This window comes from Sinocyclocheilus grahami, unplaced genomic scaffold, assembly GCF_001515645.1.
Source record: "Sinocyclocheilus grahami isolate Dianchi unplaced genomic scaffold, SAMN03320097.WGS_v1.1 scaffold29.1, whole genome shotgun sequence".
Lineage (NCBI taxonomy): Eukaryota > Metazoa > Chordata > Actinopteri > Cypriniformes > Cyprinidae > Sinocyclocheilus > Sinocyclocheilus grahami.
In genome coordinates, this window is record NW_015505208.1 from 1,965,002 (window position 1) to 1,979,094 (window position 14,093).

Here is a 14,093-nt window from a genome sequence, read left to right on the forward strand (position 1 = left end):
CAGTCTGAACAATAATAGACTAGTTCACCCAAAAAAAGAACATTCTCTCATCATCTACTCACCCTCGTGTTGTTTCCAAACCTGTAATGTAAAGTAAATGAGTAAATAATAAGAGAGTTGAACTATTCCTGTGCACATCAAGCAGATCGGGCACGTTCCTTCTGCTGTTTGAAAATAAACAGAGGGGGGGAAAAGCGCACCTTCAAACACCTAGGGAGGGGATTTAAGTAAGATGTGAAGCGTTCAGTAGCTCAATCCGCTTCCCTACTTCCATACTGTAGATATCAGTGAAAGTTCAGGCTGATGCTGACATGAACAGAGGAGCGTGTCGTTATTAGCGGCAGGTTAGTTCTGATAACACTATCAGCCTCCTCCCCCCGGGCCAGCGGTGCTGGGCCTAACCCTCGAATAAAGCCGAACTGTCTCGACTCCCTGGCACATTAGCTCTGATTACAATGACCTTCATTATATCTGCTACCCTTATTTTACACATAGAGCACAGCGCTCCCTTGGGCTGCACACTGCAGCATAAAGGAGAGGAGGTGGGGCGGCCCGCTACAGGAGGATGCGTGCGTGGCATGTGACTAACCGCAACCAACGGTGGTCCTGCATAATATCCTTGGCCGAAAAACAGGATATCAGGCCATTGTGCAAAAGTAAGATAATTGTTCCCAAAATAACAATGCTTGGAAGAGGTGCAAGATAAAAATCCTTGTATTTCAATTGTTTCTTATTCAAAAAAAAAGAAGAAAAAAAAAGTACAATACCTATGTATTCACTGTCAAAGTACACTAAAAAGAATGTGGAAACCCATATGTCTTTTGAGCATTTCATTTCAAAATAATTAGGTTGTGTGTTTAATTCAATTCAATTTGCGATTTAAACTGATTCAGTTTGATTAAATTCAGATTTGATTTTAATTCTTTTGGGTATATTAAAGTAAATAATATCCATTTTAGTTACACAATGAAGAAATGCTAAATGCTAAATCTCTGCTACTGCTTAGAGTCATAGTGTTTCAGAATGATTCAAACTCATCTTTTTAAACTATTCATCAAAAGAACTGGCTTTAGGAACAGACTACACTGGTCACACTGTATGTTTTGAGTCACTAAAAACAACTGGTTTTTAAGAGTCACTTATAAAAGAATCAGACTACACTGATTGTGCTGTATGTTTCGGATTGCTAAAAACAACCAATTCATAAAAGTAATTTCGAAATGAATCAGAAAACACTGGTTACACTGTACCTTTTGATTCATTAAAAACAACCGGTTCCTAAATAAATTTTTTTTGTGAACCTATTTGTTTGTGTCTACACTAGTCGCGTTTCCATTAACCTTCAGAAATTGTGAATTGAAAATACACCCAATGGAAACACGTCAATTTCGCTAAAACTCCCATATATCGCAAAAAAATTTAAATTTTATGCTCACATGAGTTGGTTTTTCAGGCAATTTGAAAAAGGAATATATCGCAAAAACTCAATGCAAACACTTTTTCGCATATACAGGTCTTTTGGCGTATGCAAGTCACATGATCATTCTTTAATGTACTATAACCTCCAAGAAGCACCTCATACGTGGCCGCTCTCAAGCTCTTTGCTTGCCATTAATGCTTGGATACTGCACACATCTGCAGCGCATTATAGCTCCGACACGGCCACTGGAGCTGATCGTGGCCATTCTAGTCAATGCTTGCGTTTACCCCAGCTGCGCCGCAGCACATTTCAGAAGCATCCCAGAAGTGGCTCTCCGCACTGCTTCGCTAAAGATACACGCATACATCTCCTTTGATTAAAAATAATGGCTAGTGCGGTGGCTGCAACATACACAGCTGTCACCATAACTTATCACGAGAGGAAAAATTAATGTTTTAGTTGCATAACATCAGTTAATGGATATAGGGGCCGCTCTCAAGCTCTTTGCTTGCCATTAATGCTTGGATACTGCACACATCTGCAGCGCATTATAGCTCCGACACGGCCACTGGAGCTGATCGTGGCCATTCTAGTCAATGCTTGCGTTTACCCCAGCTGTGCCGCAGCACATTTCAGAAGCATCCCAGAAGTGGCTCTCCGCACTGCTTCGCTAAAGATACACGCATACATCTCCTTTGATTAAAAATAATGGCTAGTGCGGTGGCTGCAACATACATAGCTGTCACCATAACTTATCACGAGAGGAAAAATTAATGTTTTAGTTGCATAACATCAGTTAATGGATATAGGTTTTTTATCAGCATTTATAAAATATTGCAAAAGTTTTGCACAAATCTGTAATGGAAACCCAGCTAGTGTTAGTGCTGTATGTTTTGATTCACTAAAAATAACTGGTTTATAAGAGTAATTTGTTCATGAACTGGACAACACTGGCCGCACTATGTGTCTTAGATTCACTAAAAATAATTGGTTCACAAGAGTCATTCATTCATGAATCAAACTACATTGGTCATATTGTTCCTTGCCATTATTTCACAGTACATGATCTCTTTTTTTCCTGCAAACTCACATATAATAAAATATACATAAATCCAAGTTTACTAAAACTACTAACCAACAGCACAAATCTATATTTTATATCCGCCTGCATCACAGGAGTCTTGTATACAGGAGATCATGATGTCTTAATATGCCTACAGACGCATAATGCCGGTCACCTCCAGCCTGCAGTCAGAGCCAACGAATGCTGGCAGTGACTCTACGAGGAGAATGGAAGCTGGACCGGGGCCCTAACGGAAAGCTTGGGGACTCTCGTCACCACTTAGCATACGGCATGCTTGTTAACTTCAATTTTCTGCTCATTCCCACTCACAGGGCCGCAGGGCTAACATTCTTCAGTTCTTGGCAGACGCACCCTCTGGCGGGGGTGACCACCCCCTGAACGGCAGGGGAGTGGGATAAAGATGCAGAGCGCGGCCCTCAAATCTCCCCGCTCATCTGCGTGCGCCTGCTGGCTCTCGCAGCATCCTTCTCGCTCTCCTGCCAGGTGCCTCCATGGCAGCCGTTACCCATGGAGACCTGCCTCTCCCTATTCACTTAGCCTGGCTAACCGAGCATTGAACAGCAGGGGTGCGAAGGGAGGGAGGAGGGCTTTGGTGCAGTCTGCAGGGGGCCGGTGTGTTTGTTTTGTGGAGAGCGGTCTAGAGAGCTGGCTAAATCTGCTTGTTTTGGATTAGAGGGAATTGGGAGGCTGTAAACACTGGTTTAGGTGATGACTCCTCAATGACTAGTTAAGGAGTACAACACCTGCCAGACCAGTGAGATGCCCATAAGGACAGAAATACAGGAAAATAATGTCCTTATAAGCAGTTTTTTTTTCTGGCATGCTAATGTCATTAATGAAATTACCAACAAAAAGAAGTGCTTCATATATTATTCAGCTTTAGCTCCGAAATCCGAATCCCAGACATTATTGACTATTATTGGATTATCTGAAACAATCATTTTCTTTCTAGATTTTTCTTCTTCAAAAACATTGTACATGTACAGTTTATATCCTGCGCTGTTATTTTTTCTCTCATCATATTTTCATCAACAGTTTTATTAAAACCATTTTATTGTCATCATGATTGGCACTTTTTAGTCTCATCATTGTTAACAAAAACAATGATTTTTCAAATAAATTTTTGGTCACACTTTAGTTTGTGGACCAATTCTTACTATTAAGTAACTATTAACTATGACATTTGCCTCATAAAACTCATAGTTTGCTGCTTATTAATAGTTAGTAAAGCAGTTGTTAAGTTTAGGTATCGGATTAATGGATCTAAAATATGGTCATGCAGAATGAGGCATAAATGTTTGCTTTATAAATACTAATAAACAGCCAATATGCTAGCAATATGTATGCAAATTAGCAACTAGTTGTCAGAACTGGTCTCTAAAGTGTTACTCGTTTTTTTAAAAGGTGCGCATCAGAACAAAAATAAAATATTTAAATTAAAACTGCTGAGAAAAAATTGCAACCTGGTCTCATGGCAAAAATGTACCCGGGGGCACATTTTCGCGAGACGCGAAATACGTACCAATAAGTACTTATCACTGCAGTTTCCAAAAGAAATGAACACTAGAGGCAGTAAAACTCCAACACCTTTTATTCCTTTTCACACACATTTACAGAGTTTCGATTAATAAAGCGTAATTTTCGCACAATTACTTGAAGAATGTTATGTTATGACTTCAAAACAATTTTAATATGCTGGGAGATTTGAAAACTGATGCTTTTGAACGTTAGCACCGCACATATCCAGCTTCATATCAATGGGTTTTCATCGACGGTGGGTTTGTTCGGTAGCTCACAGAGTACGGAGACGTACTTGAGAGGCGAGGAGCTCCGGTTTGAATCCCGTGTAACTACGGTTCGACAAAACGGTTCAAATCTGCATACAAGTAAGTTCAAATGACACGGTCGCATCAACAAATGCGTTTTTATATCAGTTTTGCATTTGTTAACACTATCGGGTAGGTTTAGGGTTGGGTTTGGTGTAGGGCATATTTCCAACACGATAGAGCAATAACTTTTAGCGACAGTCCCCGAATATTTGAATTCTGAACCGACCAAACCATAAACGCAAACAAAGATTTTGATGAACTTTTAAAAAAATGCCTCCCATTCGCCACTTTGACAAATCAACATTTGGTTTGTGTAACCGTTTTTAATGCATCTTTTTATACCAGTGCTCACTCAGTGGATATTTCTCTTTGAAACTGCGGCGAAACGTGCAGTAGGCTAAGGTACGTAAAAACAGTGTTGCAGAAAAGTACACAGAGGTACGTATTTTTATGAGACTGGGTTGAAAAATTACTGCTGACAAAAAAATTGCCAAGAAAAAACATCAACCATGCACTAACAATGCTTTATGAATAATAAGAACATTATATAAAGAATATGATAGTTTCAAATAATCCAATCATATAGAATAATATCAAGGATTCTGTTTGTGAACTGAAGCTAAACAGTGCATAAACACTGGTTTAATGAAGTACTTTGATAGCGCGTTAACTCACCCAAACACATCCTATACATATGAGAATGTATAGGATGTTTATGTATACATAACATAAACATATTACAACAAAATTACAAAAGTGAACTTGAACTAAGCTAAATGCTATAGTCAGAATGTCATGCTATAAATACAATCTTTCTGTGACTAAAGCATACACAATTTACAAAATTCTATTACAACAGTGTACCCATTACATCACAATGTTATTTCAGGAACTTTTTACACAAGAACAGTTTTTGTTAACGAAACTGAACTAATTAATACAGGTGCAGAAAGATATTCACTATATTAAATATTCAATATATTTAAGCTTGGATGATTCACGCCAGTTCCTATATGTTTTATTAATAGATAAAGTTGCATTTATGTCTCAGGATTGTATTTATGGGTTTAGAAGCAGAACTAGTGGCAGATGAAAAGGCACCTGGTGAACGTTGAGCGCTCCTGGGCTTTTAGGGCTTAATTAATCAAGGCCTCTGGGTATTATGACATGACTGGGCTTCTCCGTGTGTGTGACTCAATTAAGTTGTTTCGTGAACCAGAGGTGTGACTTCAATATTGCTTAGAGTCGCGACTATCACACGAGCTGTGGTTAGCATTAGCGCTTTGGGTGAACTGAGGCAATTCCAAACATAGTCGTATCTTCATCTGCTTTACTGACAAAACACAGCAAGGCGAATGCACTGAACCAGTTACGCTACTTTAGCATGAGTTATTTCAGCATCAAAACCTGCATCCTATTCACTAACCACGGCAATCCAGCCTGACTAGCCATTATACGTGCTGGTATAAAGTCAAACCATGCATTCATAAAACAAGTCATTGTTTACCGGCATAATTTGTATAAAATCAAATTCTTGATTGAGCAGAATTCTTACTGAGTACTACAGAATGAGTCTACACAAAATTACGAGCCGAAAACCTCTTTAATGCTGACTGATATGACTGTTTTTAGGTAACTGGCCAGTTAAATAGTCATTAGCAAACTATAAATGCATTATGGTACATTGTGACACTGACCTTTAAGATATATTGAGTGCTCCAGTTTTGTCTCAGTCCTGTGGGTCACTGTCTTCTTCTTGCCAACAGTTAGCTTGCACGTTCACACTAGACTCTTACATAGCTGTCTGTTGACGCCTGTAAGGACACAGAACAGTTATGGGTACATATTTTACTACCAAACCATAAACGCAAACAAAGATTTTGATGAACTTTTAAAAAATGCCTCCCATTCGCCACTTCGACAAATCAACATTCGGTTTGTGTAACCGTTTTTAATGCATCTTTTTATACCAGTGCCGTCAGTGGCTTGTATCGTACTCAGAATTTTATAAACAGCGCTGTTTCCGCAGCACAGTATCTACTTTAATTCCATTGTAAAACCTGTCTAAACTCCAATTAGATGTTTAGAGAGAAAAATACGACTTTCAATTTGCCCAAACAAACCACTCCGTAAGTTAATAAAAAGGCATTACCATCCTTCTTGTGCTCTTATTAGATTGTGTTTATGCATGCTATCCTTTCAAGAGAAACATAGGTTTGTGGGTAAAACCCAAGGGGAGTGTGTAGAGTCTGTAAAACAGATTTCATGAGATTGAGTGATAAAAAGGAAATGCGTAAGTTTATTTCAGCATGTTAAATAGCTTTAATATTAATTTTTTACCAGGTGAAGTCCGTCTCATTTCATATACATATCAATATAAAACAGATGCCATGTACGTATACAGTGAGTTATTTTTATTTATCCTAAAATACTGATGCACTTTAATAAGCTTTTTGTTTTAGATAAGGGCCGAAAACAACAGAGGCTTGAAATTCCAAATTAAAGAACAGACTAATAACCAGATGATTTTTTTTAGACCAGATAAATACACTAAAAACATAATAAATAAAAGTAATTTGTGTGTGTGTGTGTGTGTGTGTGTGTGTGTGTGTGTATAAAAACGTTTTTAAAAATCTTACTAACCCCAAACATTTGAATAATTGTAATGAAACTTTGGGACATTGAAGTGTTACATATTGATTTTAACTTCCTTAAAAAGGAAAGGCTTAATAATACCTGCATTTAATAAAACAATTAATTAATCAATAATAAAAATAATAAAGCTAAATTATCACATTTTGGGAAAATAGAGTTGTCAAGTTTATGTCTTGTTCCTTTTGATCCAGAAAGCAGAAATAAGCAAAAACCAAACAAACAATGACATGACAGGAATGCTTATTGCATGCTTTATGAGTGTGATATTTGACACAAAATTATTCACTTCATTATGCTTGAGGACAAGATGACCTGTCGTGACACGAAATGTTTTTCACTACATTTTTTAAGCATGATCTCACAAACAAAACAAAAAAGAAAAGAAAAGAAGAAAGCACACACCCAAAAAGGCACAAGAGAAACCAATCGTTCTTACTGATGCCTCGATATTAAATAAATGAACGATGATTCATTTAAGCATATGCGTATTACCGTAGGTATGATTCAGAGAGATTCACACTGAATAAATTCTGTCATTGCATTGATCTGGATATTTATCTCCAGATGGGGGGATCAAGTATGTATTGTGAACTTCAGAGTATATGAAGCCATATGAAAAGAATAAAGAGTGTATGTTTGCATTGCCAGGTAACCATCGTGTTTAGATCCATGGTCACCTGTTATTCAGGAACACCTTATCTAGGTTTGTTATTGTTCAATAAAACATTGAAACAACGTTCATCTTTCCAGAGGTTTACGAAAAGAGGGTGGCAAAAAAAACAACAAAAAATTTCAGGAACACCTTATCTAGGTTTGTTATTGTTCAATAAAACATTGAAACAACGTTCATCTTTCCAGAGGTTTACGAAAAGAGGGTGGCAAAAAAAAAAAAAAAAAATGGCATTTTAGTTCAACAAGGAAAGGGTTAGAAAACATAACACACCCTCTGATAATACAGATAAGACACTGCGTCAGGAATAAGGAAAGTTAATGACAGAGTCTGTTCATCCCTCAAAATGAAAGAATGAATTTTTGGGATATCTGCTGATCTGTGCACGCAAATAACAACCTGTGACTACAGCTGCATGGCTTAATCACAGCAATACAGGGAGGGAATATGTAACATGCCAACTTCTCATTATCAAATCCAAATTAATAATTTTCCTAACAATACACCACCTGTCTACACCTGTGCAATTTTCAGCACATTGCGGAAAGAGAGAAATGCAGGTTTAAACACATTGGTACAGGAGTGTTGACATGGGCTTCACTATAAAAAAAGATCTGAACTGTTACATAAAATCTCCCTCGGTTCTCTTGTGTGATAACAACAACACAACATATTTCCAAAACTCAGGGTTAGGTCACGAGCATTCAAATCAGAGTCTGAACAAGAAGAGCTGGATTTTTCCCCAAACCACACTATTTATATCAGGTACCTCCCTGACTTAAAATCAATTATCGTTGCTCTCGAACACACATGAGAAGGAACAAGTGACTACAGTTTTGTGAACGTTCTGCAATGTTGATTGAGTCATTCATACCCATCGCACATCCGCAACAAACAAGCTGGTTTCAACTAAATCTTTTCTGAAAGGCGGATCTGAGAGGAGAAGGGATCAAGCTTTATTCTTGCTCCAGATGTAACGTGATCATTCGTTCTTTTTATCTATTAATGATTTCAAAGGCTTCCAACCATTATTGCTTTTATTCTCTGGAATAAAACCCAGCTGCTCTCTTTGTAGTGAGTCTGTGTGGGTGTATGTGCTTTTGGTGCGACATGGAGGGGGTTGGGAGGGAGAAGAAGAGAGAGGGAAGAAAAAAAAGATGAATATCAACTGTTTTTTTCAACAAAAATATTCACATTTTACACTCTACAACATATTACCGATGTGTGTTTTTACAAGATATCAGAGTGGTAAAACTAATTAGCATGTAACTCTGAACAAGACCCTACCAAACAAACTACATAAACAAGTTATGACAGTCCGCAGAAGGAGTACAGTTAGGTCTATAGTTTTTTTTCAAGCAGTTTAAAGCATTAAAAGCACAAATCCTGTGTATCCTTTGTATGCAATTATTAGAGAATGATTTTCACCCTAACTTTGCTTAATTCACATTTTACACTCTACAACATATTACCGATGTGTGTTTTTACAAGATATCAGAGTGGTAAAACTAATTAGCGTGTAACTCTGAACAAGACCCTACCAAACAAACTACATAAACAAGTTATGACAGTCCGCAGAAGGAGTACAGTTAGGTCTATAGTTTTTTTTCAAGCAGTTTAAAGCATTAAAAGCACAAATCCTGTGTATCCTTTGTATGCATTAGAGAATGATTTTCACCCTAACTTTGCTTAAAAAAAAAACACACACGCAAAGACGCAACATAATTTTTGAACTCTGTTGTATGTTGAGGAAAAAAAACTGTAAAATTGGGCAAATGTTACCAAAGGTTTTTTTTATTTTTATTATTATTATTTTTGTTGTCCCTAATGAAAAAGTAATATATATAAAATATATTTATTCCATACTAAGTATAGTTCAAATCAATTAACATATTTACTGACATATCGCTCGAGACTGACATAAAAATGATAATAAACTTTATTTGGGGTACTACTTGTGCACAATGCAAATTTCTTAATATTAAGCCTAAAATGTGTTTTAATGACACTATTGATGAGGATTGCATGATCTTTGAATAATATCAGTCTTTAAATGCAAGATATTTAAAGTTTACCTAAAGTATACTTGCAATAGCCCCACTTTAGCATAATCAAATGTACTACTTCTGCAACTGAACTTCAACTGAAGTGCATTAAGTACAAAACTAGTTGTTCCAATTTAGCAGACCAGTTTAGTCTATTTTATAATTGTATTTTTTAAAAAAAAAAGAAAAAAAGACTATTTTGTACCTTACACTCTTAAAAATAAAGGTGCTTCAAAAGGTTCTTCAAGCGATGCCATAGAAGAACCATTTTTGGTTCCACAAAGAACCATTCAGTCAAAGGTTCTTTAAAGAACCATCTCTTTCTTACCTTTTTATAATCTGAAGAGTTTATGAAACAGAAAGGTTCTTCAGATGTTAAAGGTTCTTTATGGAACCATTTAGACAAAAAGGTTCTTCTATGGCATCGTGAAGCACCTTTATTTTTAACAGTGTATTTGTGGAAAGTGTCATTATAGAGTTTGTTGTGTGCTGTCTCAAACGGTGCAGTGTACCTAGAAAGATAAATGTGTCCCGAATGGGTGTGAATGTGCTTGTGTACTTGATTACGCATGTGAGGAGTGCCGCTGTCTTTTATTGGGAAATTTACACCCTTGGTGTGATTTATAGAAATCAGTAGTGCCCACAAAGCAGTAAAACTCTAATTGTTTCTTCCATTTTTAAAGTCTATCCTCCATTAAGGAATCGGTGGGTAATAAAGAGCATTTTTAATCAACCCTCTCTTGCTGATGGGTTGACGTTTGAACAGTCTCGCCTACCGTACAATGCAAGCTTTTACTGCTGAGAACAATATAGGCTAAATTATTAGGACATCTCATATGTGACTGGGGCTTTGCACCACTTGGCCCTTTTCTCAACTCTTCTGCTATGATTTTGCAAACATATGCATCTACTGTACAGGTCATCTCTATAATATGTAGCATTTTATTTAGGTCATATTGTGGTGTGTAAAATAAAGATGTTCGTCAGCTAATCCTGACGGTATCAGTGGGAAACATGTGACTCACCGCATATTTCAAATCCATCTCTACCTATTTCTTTAAGGAAACTAAAGCCAAAATTCCCAGGGAACAAGTTACACCCAACATAGATCAGCCAATATGTAACATACAATTCAGTCCAGGAAGAAACACATTAATATAATGAATATATATGTTTGTTTTTTTTCTTAAAGGAACTAATACTTTTATTCAGCAAGGATACACAAAGTGATAATAAAGTCCTATATTGTTACGAAGGATTTCTATTTCAGCACATTAAATTCCAGCATTTAAAAATTATTTCTGAACGATCGATTTTGGGCAAATTTGAGGTTTTCACAAAAATTTGTTCATTAAGCCCTTATCTAGTGATCCCAATGCTCCAAATAGTTAAACACCTAAAAGTATCTTTATTTGTTAATTTTCCGAGAGGAGTAGCCTACCTTTTCGCTGTTCGCTTCTCACGCTGATTGACATCCAGATCGACCGCATAAAGACGACATATACGGCGTACGATCCTGATACACTATACACAGATTTACAGTAGGCTAAATATATTTAAGTATTCACGCAAACATAATCTGTTATATCTTAAGTGAACGTTTGGGGAAAAACATCGGATGTGTAACATTATATTAGATCTCATTATATTAGGTCTTAATAAAGGCCGTCTGTCTTATTAATGTTCATCAAACATTAAAAGAAAAGAGGGAATCACTCGCTGCCCTTGAATGAACTGTTTTTGTAGTTTTAATAATCAATTTATTTGTAATGAACACAAGTGATTTTTATATTTTACTATTTGTTTTTCTTTCTTGAATGCCTTTGTTTAGATGTAAAATGAAAAACGTAATACACCATACTTGTTTCTTTCTTATATTTGTTCTTTTTCAGTTCTTATTTATAACAACAAAGAGAAAATAAAAAAATAGCTATATTGTGATTATAAATCTAGTAATGATTATTAAGAAAAAAAGTGGGGGAAAAGATGCAGTGTTGCTGGTTGATTTTGTTTTGGAACCTTCAGTAATCTTTAAATCAGTTTTTCTCTAAATTTACTATGCTGACTCCATCGACTTCAAACAGGTGTAGTTTAGCCATTTTTCGTCCGATTCCAACAAATCATTCTTAACAGAGAATGTAAAAATAAAAAGAACTAATTTTTGAAAATTTGCTCATTGTGACTCATTTAGCCAGCACAGGTCACATATATTTCATGCGTTTCCTCCTGGACTGAATTGTACTATGTTAGATATTGGCTTTACTGGCATTGGGTGTAACTTGTCCTTAGGCAATTTTGGCTTTAGTTTCCTTGAAGAAATGAAAAAGAAATGCGCGTTTGTATGTATATATATATATATATATATATATATATGTATATACAGTGGGTACGGAAAGTATTCAGACCCCCTTAAATTTTTCACTCTTTGTGATATTGCAGCCATTTGCTAAAATCATTTCAGTTATTTTTTTTTCCTCATTAATGTACACACAGCACCCCATATTGACAGAAAAACACAGAATTGTTGACATTTTTGCAGATTTATTAAAAAAGAAAAACTGAAATATCACATGGTCCTAAATATTCAGACCCTTTGCTCAGTATTTAGTAGAAGCACCCTTTTGATCTAATACAGCCATGAGTCTTTTTGGGAAAGAGGCAACAAGTTTTTCACACCTGGATTTGGGAATCCTCTGCCATTCCTCCTTGCAGATCCTCCCCAGTTCTGTCAGGTTGGATGGTAAACGTTGGTGGACAGCCATTTTTAGGTCTCTCCAGAGATGCTCAATTGAGTTTAAGTCAGGGCTCTGGCTGGGCCATTCAAGAACAGTCACAGAGTTGTTGTAAAGCCACTCCTTCATTATTTTAGCTGTGTGCTTAGGGTCATTGTCTTGTTGGAAGGTAAACCTTCAGCCCAGTCTGAGGTCCTGAGCACTCTGGAGAAGGTTTTCGTCCAGGATATCCCTGTACTTGGCCGCATTCATCTTTCCCTCAATTGCAACCAGTCGTCCTGTCCCTGCAGCTGAAAAACACCCCCACAGCATGATGCTGCCACCACCATGCTTCAATGTTGGGACTGTATTGGACAGGTGATGAGCAGTGCCTGGTTTTCTCCACACATACCGCTTAGAATTAAGGCCAAAAAGTTCTATCTTGGTCTCATCAGACCAGAGAATCTTATTCAGGTGTTTTTTAGCAAACTCCATGCAGGCTTTCATGTGTCTTGCACTGAGGAGAGGCTTCCATCGGGCCACTCTGCCATAAAGCCCCAACTGGTGGAGGGCTGCAGGGATGGTTGACTTTCTACAACTTTCTCCCATCTCCCAACTGCATCTCTGGAGCTCAGCCACAGTGATCTTTGGGTTCTTCTTTACCTCTCTCACCAAGGCTCTTTTTTTGTAACCTTGGCCAGTTCTGTGCCTTGCCACAATTCTGTCTCTGAGCTCTTCGGGCAGTTCCTTTGACCTCATGATTCTCATTTGCTCTGACATGCACTGTGAGCTGTAAGGTCTTATATAGACAGGTGTGTGGCTTTGCTAATCAAGTCCAATCAGTATAATCAAACACAGCTGGACTCAAATGAAGGTGTAGAACCATCTCAAGGATGATCAGAAGAAATGGACAGCACCTGAGTTAAATATATGAGTGTCACAGCAAAGGGTCTGAATACTTAGGACCATGTGATATTTCAGTTTTTCTTTTTTAATAAATCTGCAATGTCAACTGCAAAAATGTCAACAAGTCTGTGTTTTTCTGTCAATATGGGGTGCTGTGTGTACATTAATGAGGAAAAAAAATTAACTTAAATGATTTTAGCAAATGGCTGCAATATAACAGAGTGAAAAATTTAAGGGGGTCTGAATACTTTCCGTACCCACTGTATATACATACATACATACATACATCATGCATACATACATACACACACATTTCTTTTTATGTCAAGTTTTATATATACAGGTGCATCTCAATAAATTAGAATGTCGAGGAAAAGTTTATTTATTTCAGTAATTCAACTCAAATTGTGAAATTTGTGTATTTCAATGCACACAGTCTGAAGTAGTTTAAGTCTTTGGTTCTTTTAATTGTGATGATTTTGGCTCACATTTAACAAAAACCCACCAATTCACTTTCTCAACAAATTAGAATATGGTGACATGCCAATCAGCTAATCAACTCAAAACACCTACAAAGGTTTCCTGAGCCTTCAAAATGGTCTCTCAGTTTGGTTCACTAGCCTACACAATCATGGGGAAGACTGCTGATCTGACAGTTGTCCAGAAGACAATCATTGACACCCTTCACAAGGAGGGTAAGCCACAAACATTCATTGCCAAAGAAGCTGACTGTTCACAGAGTGCTGTATTCAAGCATGTTAACAAAGTTGAGT

At 37.0% G+C, this 14,093-nt stretch overlaps 1 protein-coding gene across 1 annotated transcript in view; it reads right to left on the minus strand.

Annotated features, from left to right (window-relative positions):
- The window catches only part of LOC107570680 (uncharacterized protein C1orf127-like), a 145,514-nt gene that overhangs the window by 39,322 nt on the left and 92,099 nt on the right, over window positions 1-14,093 (minus strand). The window contains exon 12 of the mRNA XM_016256956.1: window positions 6,031-6,147. Coding sequence (XP_016112442.1) covers window positions 6,113-6,147 — 35 coding nt within the window. The 3' untranslated portion in view covers window positions 6,031-6,112. The remainder of the gene's footprint in view (window positions 1-6,030; window positions 6,148-14,093) is intronic.